Genomic DNA, 22160 nt, shown 5'->3' with positions numbered 1-22160 from the left:
TTGTTTGGAACCCAAAAGGCATTTTCTACATCAACAGTCATTTTCATAGTTCCCAGTTCTTCCCCTCAGCACCAATACTACCTATAATTTCTCTGAAATACAACATTAATATGCTACATAGCCCTATAACCATGAATATCATGGGCTTTCAATGTATTTTGTTTAATGAAAGAGGACATTTAGAGTTCCAGCGTGGGGTTCCAAGAAGAAATTTCCTTTGATGAGGGTTTCCCGGCCTCCCGACTTATGCAACCGGGGCTTCTGGAATCCTTCTCCCTACTTCAGGGACTCCGACAGGCTCGTGGAACCACTTAATATGTGAGACTGCTTGGCCCACCGCTGGGTAAACCCAGGAGGTGGAGGGTGGAGAACCATTTTATCCCCAGGTTCATTTGTCGGCTTGTCAGTTACATAATGATAGTGATGAATGGGCTACCTTGACAGCTGAACATTTAGGAGCTGCTGACCTTTGATCTCCGGTCACATGATAGGGTCACCTGAAACTTGCATGACTTCTACCTGGCCAATGGTAACAATATAAAGGTCAAATAGGCTGGACGATTATATGTATCACGTCTGAGGCAGCTTGGTTAGGAGCTTTAAGAGAGGCCGGGTTGGGTTCCCCAGCACACAAAGCTATGGAACCACTGCAGAAATGTGTGCAACAAAAGATCTACAATTTCAAAGCAGTCTAGAGTAACTTTCCTTGCAAGGGAATAGAATGAACTCATTATTTTTAAAGGGCAACAATGAAAACAAACACTTTGGAAGAAAATATATTCTGCCAGTGACTCTGCCATTGGGAGGGCAGGCATACGGGCGTGTGACTTAATGGGTGATATTAATGCTTTACCTGCAACACGGCAGAAGGTCCAATTTGATGCAATTATTGGAACAAAATCCCCGCCAGGTAATATCGAGCCCTCCTTTCAGCCACAGAAGACGGTCTGTCCGCTGTCCTCTGTCAGCACAGTACCCCACAAAGGACCATGATTGACAAAAGATAACCCTTTCCAAATTTCATGACTTCCCTGTTGCTTGAAACTTAAGTAAAGTTTGCATGAGACAGTCTCAAACTTCAGAAGGATTCCGGAATAAGTAACGATCAGAAATTCAAGGCAGCTGTGATTTTTCGGACGCACTATATAACATTTTTTTTTTTTTAAAGTTTCTTCTGGAAAATCTGAAAATTTTGCTTTTGGACTATTTGGTTAAATTCCATTTACTCCAAATCAGATAATAGCAGTCACAAAGGTAATGAACAGTTATGAAAACGAAAGCTAAAAGGCTAAGGTCATTGATTTCCAGAATCTAGAGACTTCATGACCCACAGAAGAAGCAGACATTACAGAGAAATCTGATTACCATCAAGAGCCTGTTTTCTACAAAGGATTTTCCCTGCAAAGTCAAAGACTGACAGACAGACGGCCAGTGGCGTGTAATCCACTCATACTCCTGAGAGATGAGCACAGCAAAGGACAACGGCTTACAGAACAAAAGGCCAGCTGTTCTGACTTCGGAATGCTCATTTGAGTTGTAAGCTGTGAAATAAATTTGAGTTGATGGTTCCCCCATCTGCTTACCTGTCAGTCTATTTCCCCTGTACTGCTGTTTTTAGAAATACTTCCGGGCACCCTGTTTAATTGGTTTCTGGATGCCAAGAAATAACTCCCAAGTTTATTTTAACCTTATCCAGAGCATGAGGTTGCTGGGCCTCTGTTTCTCTTCTCTTCTTTAAGAACCTTCACTAACAAGTCAAGAGCACTTACGGTGGGAAACTTAGTGGAGCCCAACACCCACAGCGTGGGGCAGTCCAAATTCAGAATTCGAGAGAAAATGACGGGCCAAAATAAAACACCAGTTTACCCAGGACATACCGGTCTTCTGATGAATTTATGCTGTGCACTGATTTAACAGCTGAGTAAAAGTCAAAATTCTGACAACGGTCCACAAGCCCCTGCGTGATCTGCCCTTTCCACCTCTGCTTCTCTGACCTTCTCTCCTTCCACTTGTCCCACGGTTCACTTTGTTCCAGTCGTGTGGACTTATCTGCTCTTCTTTGAACAGGCTAAGCCCGCTCTCCACGTATTGGCATCTGCTGTTTCTTTGACCTTGAAACCTCTTCCCCTAATACATCCATGTGGCTTGCTCCCCTGTCTTCAGGTCACCGGTTAAACATAACCAAACCTGTGAGGGCTTCCTTAAGACAGCAGCTCCGCTCCCCCATCCTTCTCCAAGCCCAGCGCTCCCCACCTTCTTTCCCTATTTCTCTCCACAACACTTGACACCCTTTGGTGTGTGTGTGTGTGTGTGTGTGTGTGTGTAAGATAAGTTCCCTGAAGGCAAGGATTTCTGTCTGTGTCCTCTAAGCCTAGCGCAGAGTTTGGCACACTGTAGCCACAATAAGTTCAGCGGAATGCACAAACGACTGAAAGCAACTTGCATCTGAACTGCACCTCCTCAAAACAGAAGTCATTTCCCTGTGACATAACCAACTGTATAACAACAGTAGAAGTACAAGGCACGAAGTAGGAATAGTAATGATATTGTGAACAGCCGCTGACCCGGAGGATGGTACAGTAGGAAGAACAGTGGTCTGGAAATTCAACACGCAGCCCTGCCAAGCCCTTATCCTGTAACCTTGGGCAAAACCTTGACTTTCTGGCCATTGATACTCAGATCTGTAAAATGAAGGGTGGGGTTAGACAATCCCTAAGGTTCTTCAGATCTCTAAAAAATTGAGGTTTTATATATAAACATTACAGCTTACCTCTACATACCTTATCTCACATGACCCTCACGGCTAGAGTAGGAAAGAGAGGTGTTATCTCCTTTTGGGAGATGAGGAAGTGGAGGCCGTGCGCCAGGTCACATGACCAGTAAGTCATTCACTGGGACTGGAACCTGGGTCCCTCGCTAATCCGCCACCTTTATACCACACTGTGCTTCCGCTGTTGGTAGAAGTGAAAGTACTACCAGTCACTGTTACTCTGATTCAAAAACTATTTTTGCAGGCAAGTTCTAATCCCCTCAGAGATAAGACATGGGTCTCACAGATGCCACCAGGTCAAAGAATCTATGGGTTTGCGAAAAGCTGCCATTTCATTGCAAGATTTGAGATAATAAACTGTTCCATTTGCATGTTCTATCATAGATGCATAATTCTTTTTTGGTGCAGCTCTTCTGCAGAAGGGCCAGAAGTCTAAGCTACGGCAGCATCGAGACTGCTCAGTGCTAACAAGCCATCTGAACTCCAACGATGTCAGAAACGCCCTACGGTCAAATCCACAGCAAATCTGCATTTTATACCCCCAGGAACTGAATGACACCATTTCTGCAGCTAACATTTAGAAATCAAAATTGCTTTGACCCACGTAAAATATATGGGTTACTGGGTTCGGTGATCAAGAAGGATGACAACTCAACGTGGCTTACCAAGAGCTGCCTACTGATAACCCAAGGACTTGGGCAGAAGGGTGTATGTATGTGTGTTCATTTATCCATTCATTCATTCAACAAATATTGCTTAGGTACTAAGATCTAGAGATACCGTGGTGAATTAGACAAAGTTCCAGGTTTCATGGAGGTTACATTCTGGTGGGAAGGACAGATAATACACGAGTATTAGCTATAAACTGCATTTAGCTGCTGGCAAGAGGGACTAGAAGTAATGTAGCTAAAGATGGAAGTTTATTTTTCTTTCCCATTAAAGAAGTTGAAGGAGGTCACATGACAGCAGTCCACAGACATCCTGGACGCAGGCTCCTCCATCTACTTTCTTGCTCTGCCATCCTTAGCAGACGGCTGCCACCCTTGAGGTCACCTGTCAAAACTGAGAGTCTATACTAAGGAAGAAGGAAAGAATGGGGACAGGATGAGAAACTAGTATTCTCGGCCACACCATGTAAGCAAGTAGATACGCGGGTAATTTCTGCTAGAGCCGATACTCTGGGCAAGTCAACGGGGAGCCCACTAAGAGCAGAGAGCGCGTGGAGAGGCAGGCATGAGGCTCAGGCATGTGCCTGGGGGCAGGTGTGTTACGTGAGAAGGAATCACCTGAGTCACCTACTGGTCAAGAGACATCAAGGAGGCCACTGTGGCTGAAGGACGGTGACAAGGGAGGGAGGAGATGGGGTCAGAGAGGGCCAGGGCCTTGGAAGTCACTGTACAGACTGATTTTCTTCTAAGATGGGAAAGTCGTGGAGGGTTTCGGCAGGAGCATGATAGCATCTGTGTCCCAGTACTCGGCAAAAAGCTTCCAACTGCTCTAGGAACTGGGTCATTTGATAAGAGCAACCGTCTATGCTCAACATACACACAGGGCTCGGCTGATGAAGCAAAATAGCCCCCTTAAGACCCTTCCCCCACCCGGAGCCGAGAGGAAGGGCGGGCTCTGAACCTGATCGTCCTGACGGCTTTGATGCTTTGTTCCCTTTTGCGCTGGAATAGAAAAGAAGAAATAACGCCAAAGCCTACCCATTCCTAAGTTCACCCGATGTGTATCTTCGGAACTCAACTCACATCCAATTTACGCTGTTCTTTTTCTTTTCGGGGCCATGGATTCAGGCGGAGGAGGAAGGGTAATCCTATATGCTGAGAGCCACGAAAGGCTGAACAGGCCTCTGAGTCAGCGCTCGGTTTGCTTCTAAAATGACTTGGTTTGAAAGGAGTTTTGAAAAATTGCACTTCAATAGAAAGCAGACCAAATTCGGAAACTCTCCAAATGAAGTTTGTGCTGTGCAGCGAGCGGTGCCACCAGCGGACAAAGCCCATCGGCGCCGCAGGAAGGAAGGACGAGGTGCCAAAGAGACTGCCTGAGGGTTGCAGTGTGGCCTCCAAATTTCAGGCTAACTGGGTGGGTTTATTCATTAATCATCACAGGGCTAACTTTCCCACCTGGGCATCTCGGAGGAGAACACACAGAGAGACAAGCCATTATCTATTTATTACTTGCAGTCTGTACGCCCTCATCTCCAACGGGCTGGCTGGTGCAAAGTCTCACACTTCAGGCCTTTGAAAGCTTGGGTCGGTAGTTCCTTCACTGTCTGGGGTGATCTCATTCTCCCAGCACCAGTGTTTGCTCGTGGGGTGACCTTGGGAAGGCCCTTAAGCAGCATTTTCTCATCTGTCAAGCTGAGACAGCCCCAGAGCCCCACAGTTACGTCTGGTAAATACTCAAGCATGGGCCAGTACTGGCCACCTCCTGTCGAAGCCCCCTAGTCCCAGGAAGCAGGCTTTTTCCAACGGGGTAAATGAATGAGGCCGCGCGTGTCCTTGCCATATGCCAGTTAGAGATGGGGGCGCCGGTGGAAGATGAGAGTGTCGCTGTGCAGGAAAGACACCCTTAGGCCCTCTGCGGATCCCAGGTGCTTTCTCATTTGCCAAAATTCAGAAGGTCATAAGGAATCAAAGGACGACATCTGCTTGTGCGGAATGTCATTATAGAAGAATCTGGGAACAAGAGGCCTGCTACAAGTCACCTTTCCAGCTCCGGAAAACACGCCGACTAATGGAGAACTTCGGCTTCTCACTGAGCATTACAGGAGTGGGGTCAGCTGGGAACGGTCCGGGGCTCGGTGGTGAGTCAGGACAGCACAGCAAGGATTTGATTAGCTGCTGTAACCTCCTGCCCTATGCCTAGCCTGCCAGGGAGCCAGGCTTCTAAGCAGACTGCTAAGTTAGAATGCACACTTTTTGGAAGAACAGCTCTGCAGTCAAGACCACCTGGGAGTTGGCGCGGAATACCTTACTGAGGGTCCATTATGCTTTCTTTGCAGGCCTAGTTGATAGGTTAGCACAAGTGAGACGGCAAGACCGGGGTAATTTGCCATTCCTAATTTGAATTGTTCTTTCTAGCTGGAGATTGACTTGCAAAATGTCCTAGGGCCCAAAGGCACCCACCAGTAAGTTACAAGGCCAGGGTCAGATGTATAAGTGCCACCAACAAGTGGCCTGCCTATGTGGTCCGAATGGAGAGGTCCCAGGACAGCGTTCCCTCCAAAAACAGTGCTTGCTCTGGCTTCCAACCAATGCCGGAAAGTGTACCATTGATTCATTTTTTCCCCCAAATGTATGGTGAAAAGAAAGGCATTTTAAAATGCAACTACTTCTAAGGAGGACGATATTTTAAGTCACCTCTCGGAGACATCATGCTGCTTCCTGGTGCGATAGAGAAGCGAGTGAGCTCTGCCCTCCCTAGGTGAGAGGAAGAGGTAGGGTCTCCAAAGCCCAATTTTACCTTCTTCGCAGTTTCACCTAGAGTCGAGCACGTGAACAGCCTTCTGGGAGAGATTCGTTCAGGAGGCCAGCAAATACAGACTAGAAGCAATTTAATTGGTTCCACGTTAATGTCCTTTTCCAGTTGGTCTCATGTAAGCACCTGGGAGTTATGGTCACTAACTTAAAATGATTTATAAAGTTCTTTCCCAGGAGAAAGGTCTTTAGACAGGCAGCGAGCGAGTCTGTGAATTATTTCTCTATAGTGAGACGCGGACGAGGATGAAGGAGCAGGTTGAACGGGAAAGAATCCAAAGCTCTGTGCTAAAAGGGAGGGAATTCTCATTTTTCAGCAAGGTAATTTGTGACAACCATGGCTAGCTCTTCTGGACTTGAAATTTGACAGAACCTCTCTTCTTAGGAGCTAATCTCATCTCATTACCCACCCCGACTCCTCTCCCCACTGAAAGGCAACGTTAACAGACTTACTCAACACGTTACGGCAGAGTCTCTGGATCCTTAGTTCCTTGCGGGCTTGGATTGTTTTCTTATTTAATGTTATCAATGTGAATCCCTAACATTTTTTGAGGATCTACTTCGTGCCAGATGGTATGCTAACAAGCGTTTTACTCATGTAATTCTAAGAACTCGAAGAGGTTGGTACAATCATTACCCCCAGCTTCCACAGGGGAACACTGAGGCACCGAGTGGCTACGTAATCTGTCCAAGGTCACAGAGACAGTGAGTGACGTGGCCAAGACGTGAACCCAGGTGGTCGGGCCCAAGAGCCGTACTCCAAACCACCCCCCGTACAGTGTTACTGAAACAATGCGCAGTCAAGGTCTGAAATCTAATAATACAGAAGGGTTTATAAAGCAAGAGTCTCCCATTCTTAGATCATCCCACCGTTGGATTTGTTCCTAATGCTGGTTCCCTTCTTTATCTCTAACCAATATACACCCACTGCTATTTCTTGATTTAGCAACTTCAGATATTATCTGTTGGCGTCCTGCAATGTTACATGAGAATTTGGCTCTCCCTTATTTCGTGCACGTGGAACGGTGTTTGTGGTAACTAGCCCCCACAGGACCCCACACCTCTAGCATTCACTCCTGCACTGAGTCTTGGCTGGCCCGCCCGGTCACTTGCTTTAAACAATAGGTTGCAGGAGAGGGGACACGTGAATTTCTTAAAAAAGCCTGGCAGCTTCCGCTTTTGTGCTCTTGGGAGCCTTAAGCCTCACTGTGAGAACTTGGATACCATGCTGGAGCAACCACATGGAAAGGCCACTTGGAGGGGGAGAGGCCGGGCAATCCCAGAGTCCCAGCTGCTACCTGACTAGTCAGACGCAAGACCCCCAGGGAAGCCAGCAGAAGAACCCCCTAACCCATTGAGCCCCAGTGAACCCACAGCAGGCCAGAATCTGATGTGAGAAATAATAACTGTGGTTGTTTTGATGCACTAAATTTTGCGGTGATTTGCTTTGTAGCAATGGTTAACTGAAATAGTGTTTTCCGCAGCATTTTCAGTTCCTTAGCTGGATACCTTGTAACTTTAGATGCTATGCATAAGTTCTATATCTGGTTCCATTAACTTTTTCCAGTGTGGTAAAAAATAGATAACATGAGAGCTGCCATTTTAACATTGTCAGGTACACAATTCAGTGGATTGCACTCACAGTGTTTTGAACCATCCCCACTATTTCTAGTACTTTCCCACCACCTCAAACAGAAACTCTGTACCCATCCCCCAGCACCTAGTAACCTCTAATTTACTTTCTGTCTTCATCAATTTTCCTATTCTTCATGTTTGTTCATGTAAGTGGAATCATGTGATTTTTGTCTTTTCATGTCTGGCTTATTTCACTTTGCATAATATCTTCAAGGTCCATCCTGGTTGTGGCATGTGTCAGAATTTCATGCTTTTAATGGCTGAATAACCTTCCACTGTATGTCTGTAATGCATGTTGCTTATCCACGCGTCTGTTAATGGACACTTGGGTTGTTTCCACCTTTTGGCTGTTGTGAATAATGCTGTGATGAACGTGGGTGTACAAGTACTATCGGTTCAAGTTCCTGCTTTAGGTTCTTCTGGGTACACACCTGGGAGTGGAATTGCTGGGTCATATGGTAATTCTATGTTTATCTTTTGAAGAACTCACAAATTGTTTCCCAAAGGCACTGCATGACTTTACAGTCCCACCAGCAACGTCAGAGGGTTCCAGTTTCTCCATATCCTTGCCACCACTTGTAATTTCGTTTTGTTTTGTTTTAAATTATTTTTATTTTTTAAATTAGAGCCATCCTAGGAGGTGTGAAGAAGTCTCTCACTGTGGTTTTGAGTTGCATTTCGCTCATGACGAATGATGCTAAACATCTTTCATATACTTACCTGCCATTTGTGTATCTTTTTTCAAGAAATGTCTAATCAAGTTCTTTGCCCATTTTTAAATTGGGTTCTTTATCTTTTTGCTGTTGAGCTTTAGGAGTTCTTTACATATTCTGGATATTAAACCTTTATCAGACACAATACTTTCTCCTATTCTGTAGGTTGTCTTTGCACTTTCTTGAAAACTTCGATACAAAGTTTATAATTTTGATGAAGTCCAATTTATCTATTTTTTCTTAGATTCTACTAAATTCTGGCAGAATTTCTCAAGTCCCCCTTTTATAAAGATAAGGATAAGAGTGCTCCAAATAGAATGAAAGTCTGAGCCAGTTAACAGCATGAAATGGAGTTGAAGGAATAGGAGACACCCAATGTTTCATGTACTCTGGAAGGATCGTTTCCATATATGAGCCATTCGCAAGTCAGTTGTTGGTTTCCACCAAAACAAAACCTCTATTTGATAACACTATTAACCCAGCTTTGAGTTAGTCCCTCAACCTAACATAATTAATATGAAATACTTTCAAAAGTATTCTAGAATCTTTCATTTATACTCACTCAGATTGGACTATTTCCACTCTGCGCTTCTGCAAACGCACATGATCTGACTGTATGAATGCTGACTTCTTCCATTTAACGGAGAGAGAACTGCTGAGCATCTCAGCACCTATCCAAGTCCAGTCCAGAGGGATGACAGTACCTGACACCCCCAGTAAAACCATTCGTGGGACTTACCCCTCAAATATTCTGGCAAATTTTTTTGGTCCTTTAAAAGAGATTCCTACCACCTTCTGGATTTGTAAGAGACTAAGAAGTAGTTATTAAGACCATGCACATTTACCTATCCTAACTGGAAAACCATCTTTTACATAATCCGCGACACCTCTCTATAATGGAGCCTTAGCAAAGAAGACAACTAGAGAAGCCAGTACCATGTAGGAGGATGCTAGCATGTGGACAGGGCTTTCCCATATGCAGCTGCAGCGCAAGGGACACACACAGCCTGACCTTCTGTACAAGTGGATTTGTGTAACAAGAAACTCACCACAATGTGCTCCTTGCATAACAAGCTTTTCCTGGGCATTTCTGCAGCTGATAATCGTTTTCCCCCTATCGCAAACATCGAATTCACTGCCATTTGGAGTGTCTATTTATTTGTGGGACACTTAGGATACCAACTGTCTCATAATTGTTTTCGTCCTTCCCGTCAGAAAGGAAATGTGGCTTGGTAGAAAACATTAAAAAAATATTTTGAGCTATCAGGTCAGTATACTCGTCAACTTTCTCAAAACCGTATTTGCAAAAGCCAGCACGCTGTTAAAACAATTACTTGGAACTATTTCAGTTCCAAATAGATAATGACATTTTGCATAATTGCTTATAATTTGAAAATCTGGAAACAACCTAAATGCCCATCATTGTGGGAATACTACTAAACTGCAGTATATGCACACTATGGACTTCTCTGCGATAATGAACAGATCTATATGGTCTAACGGGAAGATTTCTAAATATTACATATATTATTGAGTCACAGAAGCCAAGTTGGGTACTGATTTGTATAGCCTAATAACCCTTTATGTAGAACAAACAAAGAAAACATATATTTGTCGAGGGGTACCATCTATATGTCTGTAAATGCACCGAAAAAATATTCTGAAGGGCAAGAAGGTCTGAGATTGGGGGTAGCAGTCAAGGAGGACTTTATAAAGTTTTAATATTTTTATAAAGTAAATATATTTGTGTAATACTTGTGTCATTAAAAACAAAGATGCTACCTGATAGTGAATGAAACAAAATATTAGGTTGGTGCAAAAGTCATTGCGGTTTGAAAGGTTAAAACTTGCAAAAACTGCAATGACTTTTGCACCAACCTAATGTGTACTTCAGCTGGGGATGTTCTTAAAGAATTCAACTGTCTTCAGTAATATTTTTTCTGGGAACTCGGGGAGAAGTAAATAGTTGCCCTGGTTATTACAGGACTTTGAAGTCAACTCGGTAAAATAATTCCTTGGCATCTTAAGGGCGAACTTAACAACTACAACATTCTTAGCTGTTTTAGTAAAGGTAGGGCCCTGAGGGTTGGAGTAGCAAAAGGGAGTCCTTTTCATTGTTTCATCGCAACTTCCTCAAACTTCGGCCATCCCACCGACACTGAAGCTTTGCAAGGGCTTCGAAGAAGGGTAAAAATAAAAGACCGGGGACTATACTTATTTTAAACACCTAAGCTTTATGAAACTGCTTTCATCTATGTGTCTCTTAAGAAAACTGTCAAAGCAACAAAGATGCAAAGTGGAAACAGATGTTTTTCCACCAAGAGTGCTGTTGGGAATGGTCTCAGATATTCAGAGTTGTTTTCTAAGTAACTGTACCAAGAGACTCTTCTCGGCAGCCATTGCAGCCCCTGGCATGTTTCTCGGGCCCCTCTGGGCACACATGCTCAAACAGGGCCTGGCCACCGCAGCCTAGTTTCCCAGCAAGCCCTGAAGACAGAGGACGGCCTGGGGCTCTCCGTCTCAGCTCAGCTCAGCTTCAGAGCCCTCCTCCCACCCAACCCACCCCCCCCACACACACACAACAGGCCTGAGAGAGCTGCATTTTAGCAGGCCAACAGAGGGCTATGCCTTATTCTCTGGCTGACTTTGTTTTTCCCTTTGGGGGAAGGGCAGTCTCCTGAGATGTTGCGATGTGAAGTGTCTTGGGAACACCCAGCTCTCCCCCTGCAGCTCGCGACCCCTCACCTAAGCCTTTGCTTTAGGCACCTTAGTGGCTAAAGGCATTTACCTTTAATTCCATTTGACTTCAATTGTGTCCAAATTACTGTAAAAAGGAAGAAGACAACAAGCTGTAGATATGAAGAGAGACAGAAAATCATTGAGAATCCTGCCTTTATGAATATTTGATGAAGAAAGGTTAGGTCCATAGCTGGTAAATTATAAGAAATTATGTCCATCATGTGACTCTGTCAGCAAAGGTTAATACAAATGGGTTGGGACTTAGCTGGGATGACAACGCAGATTAAAAAAGATTTGTCCTGTCCTCGCTGCAATTAGTTTTTCTCCTATTATTAGTGAAATAGAGTTGATCATTAGGATTACGGCAATAGGACAACTGCTCGGTGAAATCATTTTGTTTTTCAGACCAGCGTCGCATTTTCACAATGAATTTTTCATCTCTGCTAATCTTGCCCTTAATTGTGTGGTTGCTGTGGGCAGGATCCAATTATTAACTCTTTTGATCCTACAATGCCCTTGCCATCAAGTACGCTGATTATATGCGGAATGAACCGGGGAGCCTGCATTTTTCTGCAGCTGGATACACAGATCTCGGGGTTCATTTAGTGCGAGCAGAAAAATGGTTAGTTTTGCTCAAATAAGAGCTCCAGTCAAGTGTGAAACTGTATATAATTGTGGTATAGGATTTTGCCCAGGTGAAAGGGCTTCTTGAGGCTTCTATTATGAACCTCATTCCTCAGGTGTTTAGGATTCATTTTCCACGTGTAAACAAATCTGAATTAAGCTTCACTTTCTCTGCTTGGAGGCCTTGTTGTTGTTGTTTTTGTTTTGCAAAGGGGATTAAAGGAGTCGGCCTCCATTTTTTGTACCAAGGCGGAGAGTGTGATCGACGCCAAGCGCAGCGAGTGGGGAGCTAGAACCAATGGCACCCTGCACCCCAACAATTGAAGACATAGTTAATCCAAGCAGTAGTCTGGGTTTCCAAGGGTACCTTTAGGCCCTTTCAACAAGGGGAAGAGCATGGAGACTGAGGCCAGAGAGAAGGTGGGGTGAATAACCAACAATTAAAGAAAGACAAATCAGAGGGGACTGAAGTTTCCAGCTATTCCCGACCAGGCTCTAAATAAACAACTCACAAACAAATGTCAACAATGCGGTGCTCGCTTATTTATTATCAGTGAGCTCCTTACAGAAAACTCCACCACTCTGGCCGAAGGTCGCCCTTTCTTTTGAAACCTACACATCGTGAATTATTTACCTTTCATAAAGTTGCTATAGATTTTTCAAATGAGGGCTATGGCTGACGGAATGTTTACAGATGGGGGCAGGACAAGGAGAAAGGCAGATATGATTTCTGCCATGGAGGGCATACGAAGGAAGGGACGATGCAGAGAATGGAGCATCTTCACAACAGAAAACGAAACTGAAGAAATGAAAACCTAGACATATAAATATGATATATGCTAACAAATCAAGAGATCCTAGAGGCGCGATGCAGAAGACAAAGTGTTTTTCCAAATATACAGTAAGGCCAGAAGATATGGATAACGAGAGGAAAATTGTCTTGGGAAGGGTTAAATGTGACAGCCAAAAGAGTAATTGGAATCGTCATGCCTGTAGCAATTTCACAGCAGAAGCACTGTCTAAGCAAGGTCCACGGAGAGTTCCCTCCAGCTGAAGCATACACTAGGCCTATACGTACAGTCATCCAAAAGTAGGAAATTTAACACACCAGGAAGCCTGCTGGATTATAAGATCAACTAATCAATAGCATTGACAATACTTCTACCTAAAAGCGTGGGGGAGCAGTAAGTAAGGTACCAGAGCAGACAGGATCGTTGCCAATACATTACCTTGGACCTTCGACTTTGCCAAGGCCCCTGGAGGCACATGACTTTCCTTCCCAAGACCTGGGATTTTCTGCCTAAGTGACTCTGACCTGCCTGAGTTGAGTCAATTGCATCCTTCATGAGGAATTGGTACAGGTGACGTAGGCACATGGCACAGCCCCCGTCTCCCAGGCATCTGAAACATCATGTCCGGTCGTGCCATTACCGCCCCCCACTGGCAGCCCTGCCCCCCAGACTCGGTAAATCTCGGCTGTGCGTGCGCGCTGCGTCACCGGACTCAACGGGATATAAATGGCTTCTTCATGTATCTGGATCCCCCCGAGACCTGAGCCACCTGAAGGGTTCTGTCCCCTCTGTGTGACCTGCACCTTGGTGGCTCTGAAAAGACATTTTGGCTGCTCTCAACCCACTGAATTTAATGCTCCAGAAAGCAACCAGACTGCATCACTGAGGATGAAGCTAACTCAGAGAGACAAAGAGAATACACTTCTCATGTCCCCACGTCTATAAAAGTGCATTTGGGGCACTGTGGAACCCAACTCATCAAATCCACACAAATGCGCTCAGTGGACCCTGGCCATCTGCCCAAACTGCTCCTTTTGGTGTAGCAATCTGGAGGCCAGCCCCCAAATATCAGCATGAACCCCAAATCCAGAACCAGATTTGCGGTCGGTAAAAACTAGAGCAGGACTGTCCAAGGAAGGGGACTAAGTACCTGCTGTGGACCAGTGACTTTATTTAATTTTCTTAACTGTGTATAATCACTAAAAGTTTACTGATAAGGAAACTGAGGCGTAGAGGTTCAATAACTTGTCCAAGGACACAGAGCCAGTCCAAGGAAAGGGGATTCAAATCCAGGCCTGCCAGGCTCCAAACCACTACCCGAAAGTCTTTGTTCTGCCCATGTTGCCTCATTTCCCAGAGGAGCAAAAGACAGCTTACCAAGTGCAGGAGGGGCACACAGATGCAATGTCAATCCCCCAAAATGTCTGAGATTCCCTGAGAATAAGATGGTTGGGCAGTGTCATGCCGTGGAAGGGACACTGGTGCTGGTGTTTGTTCTGTTCTCAGATAGGACACAAAATGCGGGTGCAAAAACGGGCCTCCAAGAGGTGAAAGGCAGAACTTGTTTGGACGTGGATCCCTTGCAGTCAGTCCACATCTGTACCAGCCACTGGGCTCTCTACGACAAAGCCAAGGTTTTCTAAAACTGGCATATTATTGTAGTCCGCCTGGCTGTGCTGTAACTATTTCAAGGACTATTAAATTAAACCCTGGAGACACAGTTTCCCTTAAGATAAAGAGCATGCTTTTTATTGTGCCATCAAAGGAGGCCAGAAAACCTGAAGCTTTCAGCTTTAAAGACAACATAATGAGATCAGAGATTTTGCTTGCAAAGAAATTAACTTTCGGTTAATTAATGAAAGTAACCTTAAACAGCGGGCGTGTTGCCAACAACCAGGGCACTATAATAAAAAGGAGGGGGTATATAATGGGCTGCTTTCAAGAGGCCAGGGCTCAGCAGCCCAGAAAAGAAATTTGATGAGAATGCTGCTTGTAAATTTGATCTCAAATTCTTAAGATGAACAAATAATAGTCTTATCTGTAATAAAGTCTGCTACAAATGCTTTCTTTTCGCCCATAATTTTCTGTTCAATTTAGATAGAAGATTTAATTAGATGTTGGTGAAACACCAGTTATTTAATAAAACCCTTAATAAAAATCTAATCTATGGTACATAGAAACTACTGTAACATAATCACAATTTAAAAAAAAAATGCATTTTAGAGTATCTAATTCTTTACAATTAAGGAAAACATATAAGTATGTATGTGACGTGTGGTTTTCCACTCGGGGTAAGCGCTAAGGCGGCAAAACCAATAAAGAAAGCCCCCAAACTGAGACCCTTTCTCCCCTCTCATAAAATTTGTCTTTAAAGATTTTCTTTTGTCAGTTGCAACCAAAAGGGGTCCTTGGACCTGAATGAAGGAATGAACAATAATCTCACCTCATAAAGTTTTTAAACAAAAATGTGCTTTATCGTGAGAAACGGACACTTAAGGATTCCTAAAATGGTATGAGAAACAATAGGGGGCCCTACATCTGTTAAATCTAAACTGAATTTTACCATTATAGACTGTGGGGGAGATAAGGGCTCGCCCCGCCTAAGTCTGTGGGAAATCCCAAAAGAGTGGGACATATTAACAGAGCACACAGGACGACGATGATAAGGTCGTTTTGAGTCATGTATTACTCCCAGTCTTCTAGTGCCTTAACCAAGGGCAGAACTGGATAAGACTGGATGGCCCAAACCCTGGGTTTTACTGAGTATGGCGATTCTTAGAGGTCATGTTTCCTACGTAAAACTTCGGTACTGGTGGGAACGCTGGTTTCTACGTGAAGTCGCTCCCCAACCCCCAGCCTCTGGAGCAAGAAGTGGAACTGGGATTCAAACTGTTTGAAACATCAGGCGGTCGGTCCGCTTTCTTTTCAGGTTTCCTGAAAAGAGCTGAACAGCCTGGGTGGGGTGACGCTACCCTTGCCTTGACAGTCCAAACTGGCTGTCCGCTCTGCCATGTCCTTTTACTCACACCACAGAGATCTCATGCCCCTTCGTGACTATTTACAGGTAGAAGAATCTGCTAGAAGTAATTTCTCAGATAAGCAAACAGAGGGACATGGACTCGAACTGAGGTAGGAGAGCTAAGCCCTGGTCTGAATGGGCAGGCAGATGACGGTGAAAATCAGTCTCTTTCTGCTGTGTCTCTCCACCCGCCTAGTACCAAACCTAAAACGCCCATCGAAGGAACTCTCTGTGTCCTTGGCCGGGGCCACGTGGCATCTCTGCTCGTGTCTGATTTGAGGTCACTGTTTAATGCATCTGGATGTTGTGATCATCCAGATTTAATCGTCAGGATGCGGTTCCCGAGGCATCCACCGAATATAAATTTAAATAAGGGCCCCTCCTCTCGCGAAGGAAAGAAAGTCCAGAGAGTGTGCCCATCTGTTCCGCGAGGCTGCTCATTTTGAGTTTCTGATTAGAAGCGTCTTAGTAGCCTATGCATGCCATAATCTCCAGACAATGCCACAGCGTTTGGGGGCATTTAATGGTGTATAATGCTGGTTATTTTTGGTTCAAGTCTGATTCCTTTTTAGCTACTGATACAGGGCTTGGCATGGACTGAACATGGCCAGTGCTTATGCAGACACACTGTGCACACTGGGCAGCCAGCAGGGCCCTATCAGGCACTCTGGGCTACACACCTGTTTGTGACTGTGCCCCAGGGCTGCCACGCCAAGACCTGCATGGTGGGCTGGGTCCCTCACACAAGCCCAACCCTAGATTGGGCTGCAGGATGAAAGAAACTGGGGGTCTGCCACAGGGTTCCTGGAAAATGGAATGAGGACACAAGAGAGGACTATGTGAAATATATCCAATTGCCTCCTCTGGGACGGGGGATGGGACTGCATCACACGCCCTGTTCTTGGATCTCTTTCCAAGGGGCATGGACTTCTGTCAGTCAGTCACCTCCTCTCCCTCCCCCCACGAGTTGGCTTCACCTTCTTTGTAGCCTTGCCATGTACCCAGGGACAAGAGACACATTCTTTTGTTGAAAAAAAGAAAAATGTTGATGCGCTTCCAGGTCCGAAAAGCAAAAGGGAAAACACAGATCACAGCCCCTTCTTTGGGAGGGAGCACGGCGGCGGTCTCTGCGGCTTCCTTATATATCAGCGTTATCATTAGGAGACATGGAGTACTGCTCCACTTACGGGTTTCACACAACATCCTGCTTCAACAGGATCTTCGGGCGGCTGTGACGCCTCCAAGCACGAGCTGTTCTCCCAGAGGGATGTTGACTTTTGTGGTCTATTAAGCAAGCGATGCAGAAGTCAAAGGATACTCTTCCAGGAGAACACTGACGCAAGCGCTTCAGGCCAAACTGCACATCAGCCAGGGCCCTTTCCCCATGGGCTTTGTTGAAGCGCATTCTCCATAACAGGGCAAGGGTAATGGCAAACGTTGGCATTCAAACTAGAATTATCCACCAGGTAACAAAACCCACCTAACAAGTCCGTTATCTTTGTGCTGCTGGGGAAGCCACCATGGCTCCTGGGTGATGGGCCCTTCAGATTGATAACTGACGCAACCCGGCTCTGGCTTCTTCTACGCTGTGCAGCTAACAGAGTCGCCTGGTTATTGGCAGCTGAGCCTCTGTGGCCGAGATGCTGAGCTCTGAAGTCCCAGAGAGGGCTGGGTTGGAGTGTGACGGAACTTGAGAAATTTATCAAATCTCGCTAAGTCTCCTTATCCCTAAACAGGGAGACAAATCCCTGCTTCCTGGAGCTGCCGTGAGGATTCCATGAGATCATGGATGCAAAGCGTAGAGCACAGTGCCTGGCACACGACAACTGGCTCAATCAATGACAGCTATCATTATTTGTGTAATCTCTTCCCTGGCATCGGTGACTGCAAGCTGTGAGTGCTGTTGTGACAGTCATTCCATCACTGTCTTGGACAGTCAGGAATGCATCCGCTCTTCTTATAAGCATGATTATTAGCCCTCTCTAGTACTCCAAAGCATGAAAACCATCCTGTGGTTGGTGGCAGAGCCACCTGAAACAGTTTAAGACTCTGGCACCGAGGTGACAAAATGGTGGCTGAAGGGCCACGTTTAGCTAGCTCACAATTTATTTTGGCTCAAAGAGTATTGGCTCTTGTAGATTTTTGGCTTTGCTTGAAAAATGGGAAGATCTGCTTCTCTGGGCCAGTATTTCCTGATGACAGTGGGCTGGAGCCGAGCAGCGGCTGCCCACTTCCGACAGGACACACATGCTCCAGTTTGAAACCAGTCCTCCTCCCCCCAGTGTGGCCGGCTTCATTCGTCTCTAGTGCCAGGTCTAAGGGCCAGCCCACTTCTGCTGCCATTAGCCATCCGTTGGTTTGTCCATTTGGCTTCTTCCAGCATTTGGCCATTTGCTTTCTGAATTTTCAGTTCAGAAGGGTCTTGGAGGTGCTTTAGTACCATCTCCTGAGTTGCCCCACTCCACAGAAGTTACTTGGGTGGCATCTACATGGGGTGACCATCAACATATAGCATTTGCTTTCATTCTCTAACTCTAGTCAAATTTACTCACATAGTTCCTTCTGTGGCGTCAGCCCTGACTTCACTTTGAGGCCAGTTCAGGCCCTGAGGCTGTAAGGAGATAGCAGGTCCAAAAGCTCAGAACCAAGCTTCCATCTTGATTTGGCCATTCTGAGCCTCTGTTTCCTTCTTCTCATTGACTGTTGTCAGCGGGCACTGATTTCACTAGGCACTCATACACACGACCCGTCTCTGGGGACATACTTAGCACATCTGACAGCTGAAGCAGATCACTTTTTACACCCCTCTCCTCTACAAGACAAAATTATTCTCAATAACAATCATATAAGAATCAGTCACAGTAATTTTCTTGATTTATTATTAGTTTAAAATAATCGACGAACAATTAAATAATAAATTGCAACTTCAAAATGCTATTTAAATTCAAGCAAACATTCCATGTAGGGAATTAAACTTTGAATTTAACGAATAATATTACACAGTGTAGTTCGTAAAATGTTTCACTGTTTTAAATTTTAAATGAAAATAAAATCTTCAAGTGGTGGCATGGTAGGAGCTGAAGCTCCCCAGCTGTTGTTTCTTTGTCTTAATCACTGTCTATCACCGACTATTTCCAATCTGCTGTGCAGATGCAAAAATATGTGGCACCATCGTGTCTGGAGACATACACTATACCTGCAGCAACTTAAACCACTCCACATGGAAACGAACTTACTCTTGAATGGGTGAAGTTGAGTGTGTGTATGTCAGCTGCTGCCTGTATAACTGAGAATTCTCTCAACTCATATCTATGTAGAATGCAATGTTTACTAAAAGATATGTTACTAAAATGTGCTCATTTGAAGCATTATATAGATATACCTACCCAGATATATATATATTAGTAAACATCAGAATTAATTCAAAAATTGTGTAGAAATTAGGCCATCAAGGGTTTTTTTGTTTTTGTTTTAGTTTTAGAGAGAGGAGTATTCTATCACTGACATTGTTTAGGATTGATGGGGAATGGTGATAATGAAAAGCAGACTGACTCTTGTCAGTTTTATTATTGTTTTTAATCTTCTACAGACAACGCCCCCCCTTAATGCTGACGTGGATGGGGAGGGCAGGGACAGCTGGGTGGACTGCTCCCACTGCCCTGCTTGGGTACCTCACTGCCCATCTCAACGCCATGTCTGCTTTTTGTTGTCAAGGCGTTCTGGGCTGGTTTCCTGACCCCTTCTGGCCCAGAACTTTGTCTCAGTCTTTGATCTTGTCTTCCCAAATCCATTAATCTGGACCCTTTACCCAACTGCCTGCCATTCTGGCCTCCAGACCTGGCTTGCTTCCTCCTCTGACTCAGCTGCCCATACCCAACCCCTCACCCACCTGCACCTTTGCCATATGCTTTTCTCAACTCACCATCCTTTGTCTTGAGGGACTTCTCTGAACGTGAACACTTGCCTGCCTACCTGAGGGGACTCAGGGAGCTTGCTTTCCTGTCTTGCTGAACTCCCATCTAGGCGCAGACTCCATCCACATTGTCCTACTGCTGCCTAAACCTCAACGTGGTGATCATATAACCATCCTTTTGATGTGAACAGCTTGGTGGGGGAGAAGCCTGAGGATGCACCGGTGGCCCTGAGTATGACTCACTGGTGATGCTAGATGAACACTGTTCAAGGGAAATGAACGAGTTACAAATGACAGCCACGCTGACCGATATCAAGGCGAAAACAGGTGACAACTCTGTAGGTGCGGGGCTTGGTCTGGGTGTATTGCTTTGACTCCATGGCTGTCTCCTGGGCTCCCAAAGGCAGTGTCAGCATTTAGGACACCCGGTTCTTAGGACAATATACTGCCCGATAGTGGAATTTATGGTTTTTAGTTCTGAGATGTCAATAAAATCACCTGGCCCTGGGAGGGCTTTCTCCAGTACAGTCTAATATAGAATGCTTATCTTATTCAGGCACAACCTTAGCCTTTAATATCCCACTAAATCTGCAAATCAATCCATGACGTGTAAGGTTTCTTCAAGAAGAGTCTTAGGAAGCCTGGAGTTCCTTTCTATAGAATGATGATCACCCTTATTATTTTTATCAGTTAATCACATATGTCAATAACCACAGAGGCCAGTGAACTGACATTGTTTTCCTCTGCTTTTGCTTAAAAATCTGACCTATTATTACATGAAACAAGAGCTTTCAAAAAGGGTAGTGGTCGTGCCTCCTCACTCTGGAAAATCAAGACAGAGGTTCAATATTTAATTCTAAATCCTAAGTGTCATTATTAACACAGTGCCTTCACTCATCTGCAACAAGAAATAATAACCCCAGCCTTTCATCCTGTTTCCAGTGAAATAATACTAAAGAAGCACTGTAAGGTGTGGCTATGACAGGCTAAGAAATGGTTGCATCCTACTTCGTTAGCCCTTTAAAAAAATCTAACAAAAAAATCAGTGCCCAATCACACATGCTGCATATTTCCATGGTAATTTATATGTATGTAATATACACATTGCATATATATGTGTATGTATACATTTGTGTATCTATACACACACACAAAATACATGCGTACATGAAATACACAGGACATAGACAGTTTCAATGGGGGTTCATATCTGTGTTTGAAGAACAGTATTTAAATGATTTTCTGATATTCTTTTCCATACCTGTGTGCTTTGTGAAATTCAAATGTTGCCTGTTTCCATACAGCTGTTCTATGGATCTAGACACCGCTTTAAAATATGTGGGCCATCTTCAAAGATTTTATAAAGTGACTCCTTTATTCTCATGAAGAGGAGAAAGGCAGGTTAATCACCTATGGACTCCTCAGTCTTATTACTCGCCGAAAGCTCTGGCTTTGCTAAATTTCCGCTTTTTAGTTACCTAACAAACACACATCAGCAGGCGGTGCAGATAAAGATCGAAAGATTAAGCTTTGTCACTCAAATGATAATTAAAAAGAGTACTTTAAACACACTGTAAATATACACAAGCCATCATAAAATCATCAAAACCCTGCCAGAGCTCACCACCTCCAGAGTATATAGATTATCAGGGAGAGGGATATTGATGTAAAGTCCTGCTGGTCTTGGAAGATTGTCATTAACTGTCCCAGGCCTGCACTCAGCCAGCCACCTGAGCTAGGGAAAGGCGGGGAATCTGGCTTCACACATTCTAGTGGCAGATTAGTGGGATTTGGGACGAGCAGTTCAATACCCATTTAATTGTGATCCTTTTCTATTCAACTCCAAGATTCCGTAAAATATATTATGGCGAGTACTTAAAACAACAGACACCAAGATTCTGCTGTCCCGCTATTAAGAAATAATTTCATATACAGGAAAGATTTAGTAAAGCAGATTAATTTCTTCTAAAACTTTCATTTATAACATGTCATAAAAAGACACAAGAGCCCATGTATATTAGAAGCATGCAGTAACATCACCTTTCATAAAAAGAAAAGCTTGTCATCACAATCTTATTAGGATGTCATGCATTGTTAAACTGGTAAAATATTTCTGTATATTCCAATTAGTGCAACCATTTACTGGCACAGACGTTACAGAGAAAACTATCTTCTTTAAAAAAAGTCCTTTCCACTGGGAACTAATCCTTTGTTTGACAATTCAGAGAATGTTATTTAGAGGTTTTAATTGCTCAGTTGATCTGTGGCTGGATCTCAATAATCAAAACAATAGAATGACTGGGCTGTTTTTTTGTTTTTGTTTTTTGACAACTGTAATAAAATGCTTGTGGTGTCCTGGGATCGTTAACTCGAGCTAGACTGACACTGTCAGATTCTTTTTCATATGTCTTTTTTTATCAGAGACAAACTAGCCATTTTTTTAAAAGTAAAAAGTACATTAAGGGGCGGCTGGA

The 22160-nt window shown here is 44.4% G+C and overlaps 1 protein-coding gene across 2 annotated transcripts in view; it reads right to left on the bottom strand.

The window, feature by feature from the left end:
* The window catches only part of FTO (FTO alpha-ketoglutarate dependent dioxygenase), a 341005-nt gene that overhangs the window by 9761 nt on the left and 309084 nt on the right, over positions 1-22160 (bottom strand). The window contains exon 9 of one of the 2 annotated variants that reach the window (XM_033128827.1): positions 11389-11424. The exons of the other annotated variant lie outside the window; for it this stretch is intronic. Within the exon in view, the coding sequence (XP_032984718.1) occupies positions 11391-11424 (34 nt within the window). The 3' untranslated portion in view covers positions 11389-11390. The remainder of the gene's footprint in view (positions 1-11388; positions 11425-22160) is intronic. 2 annotated transcript variants of the gene reach the window in all.

The sequence above is a fragment of the Rhinolophus ferrumequinum genome, chromosome 15, assembly GCF_004115265.2.
Source record: "Rhinolophus ferrumequinum isolate MPI-CBG mRhiFer1 chromosome 15, mRhiFer1_v1.p, whole genome shotgun sequence".
Taxonomy (NCBI): domain Eukaryota; kingdom Metazoa; phylum Chordata; class Mammalia; order Chiroptera; family Rhinolophidae; genus Rhinolophus; species Rhinolophus ferrumequinum.
This window is presented reverse-complemented; position numbering and strand designations above follow the sequence as displayed.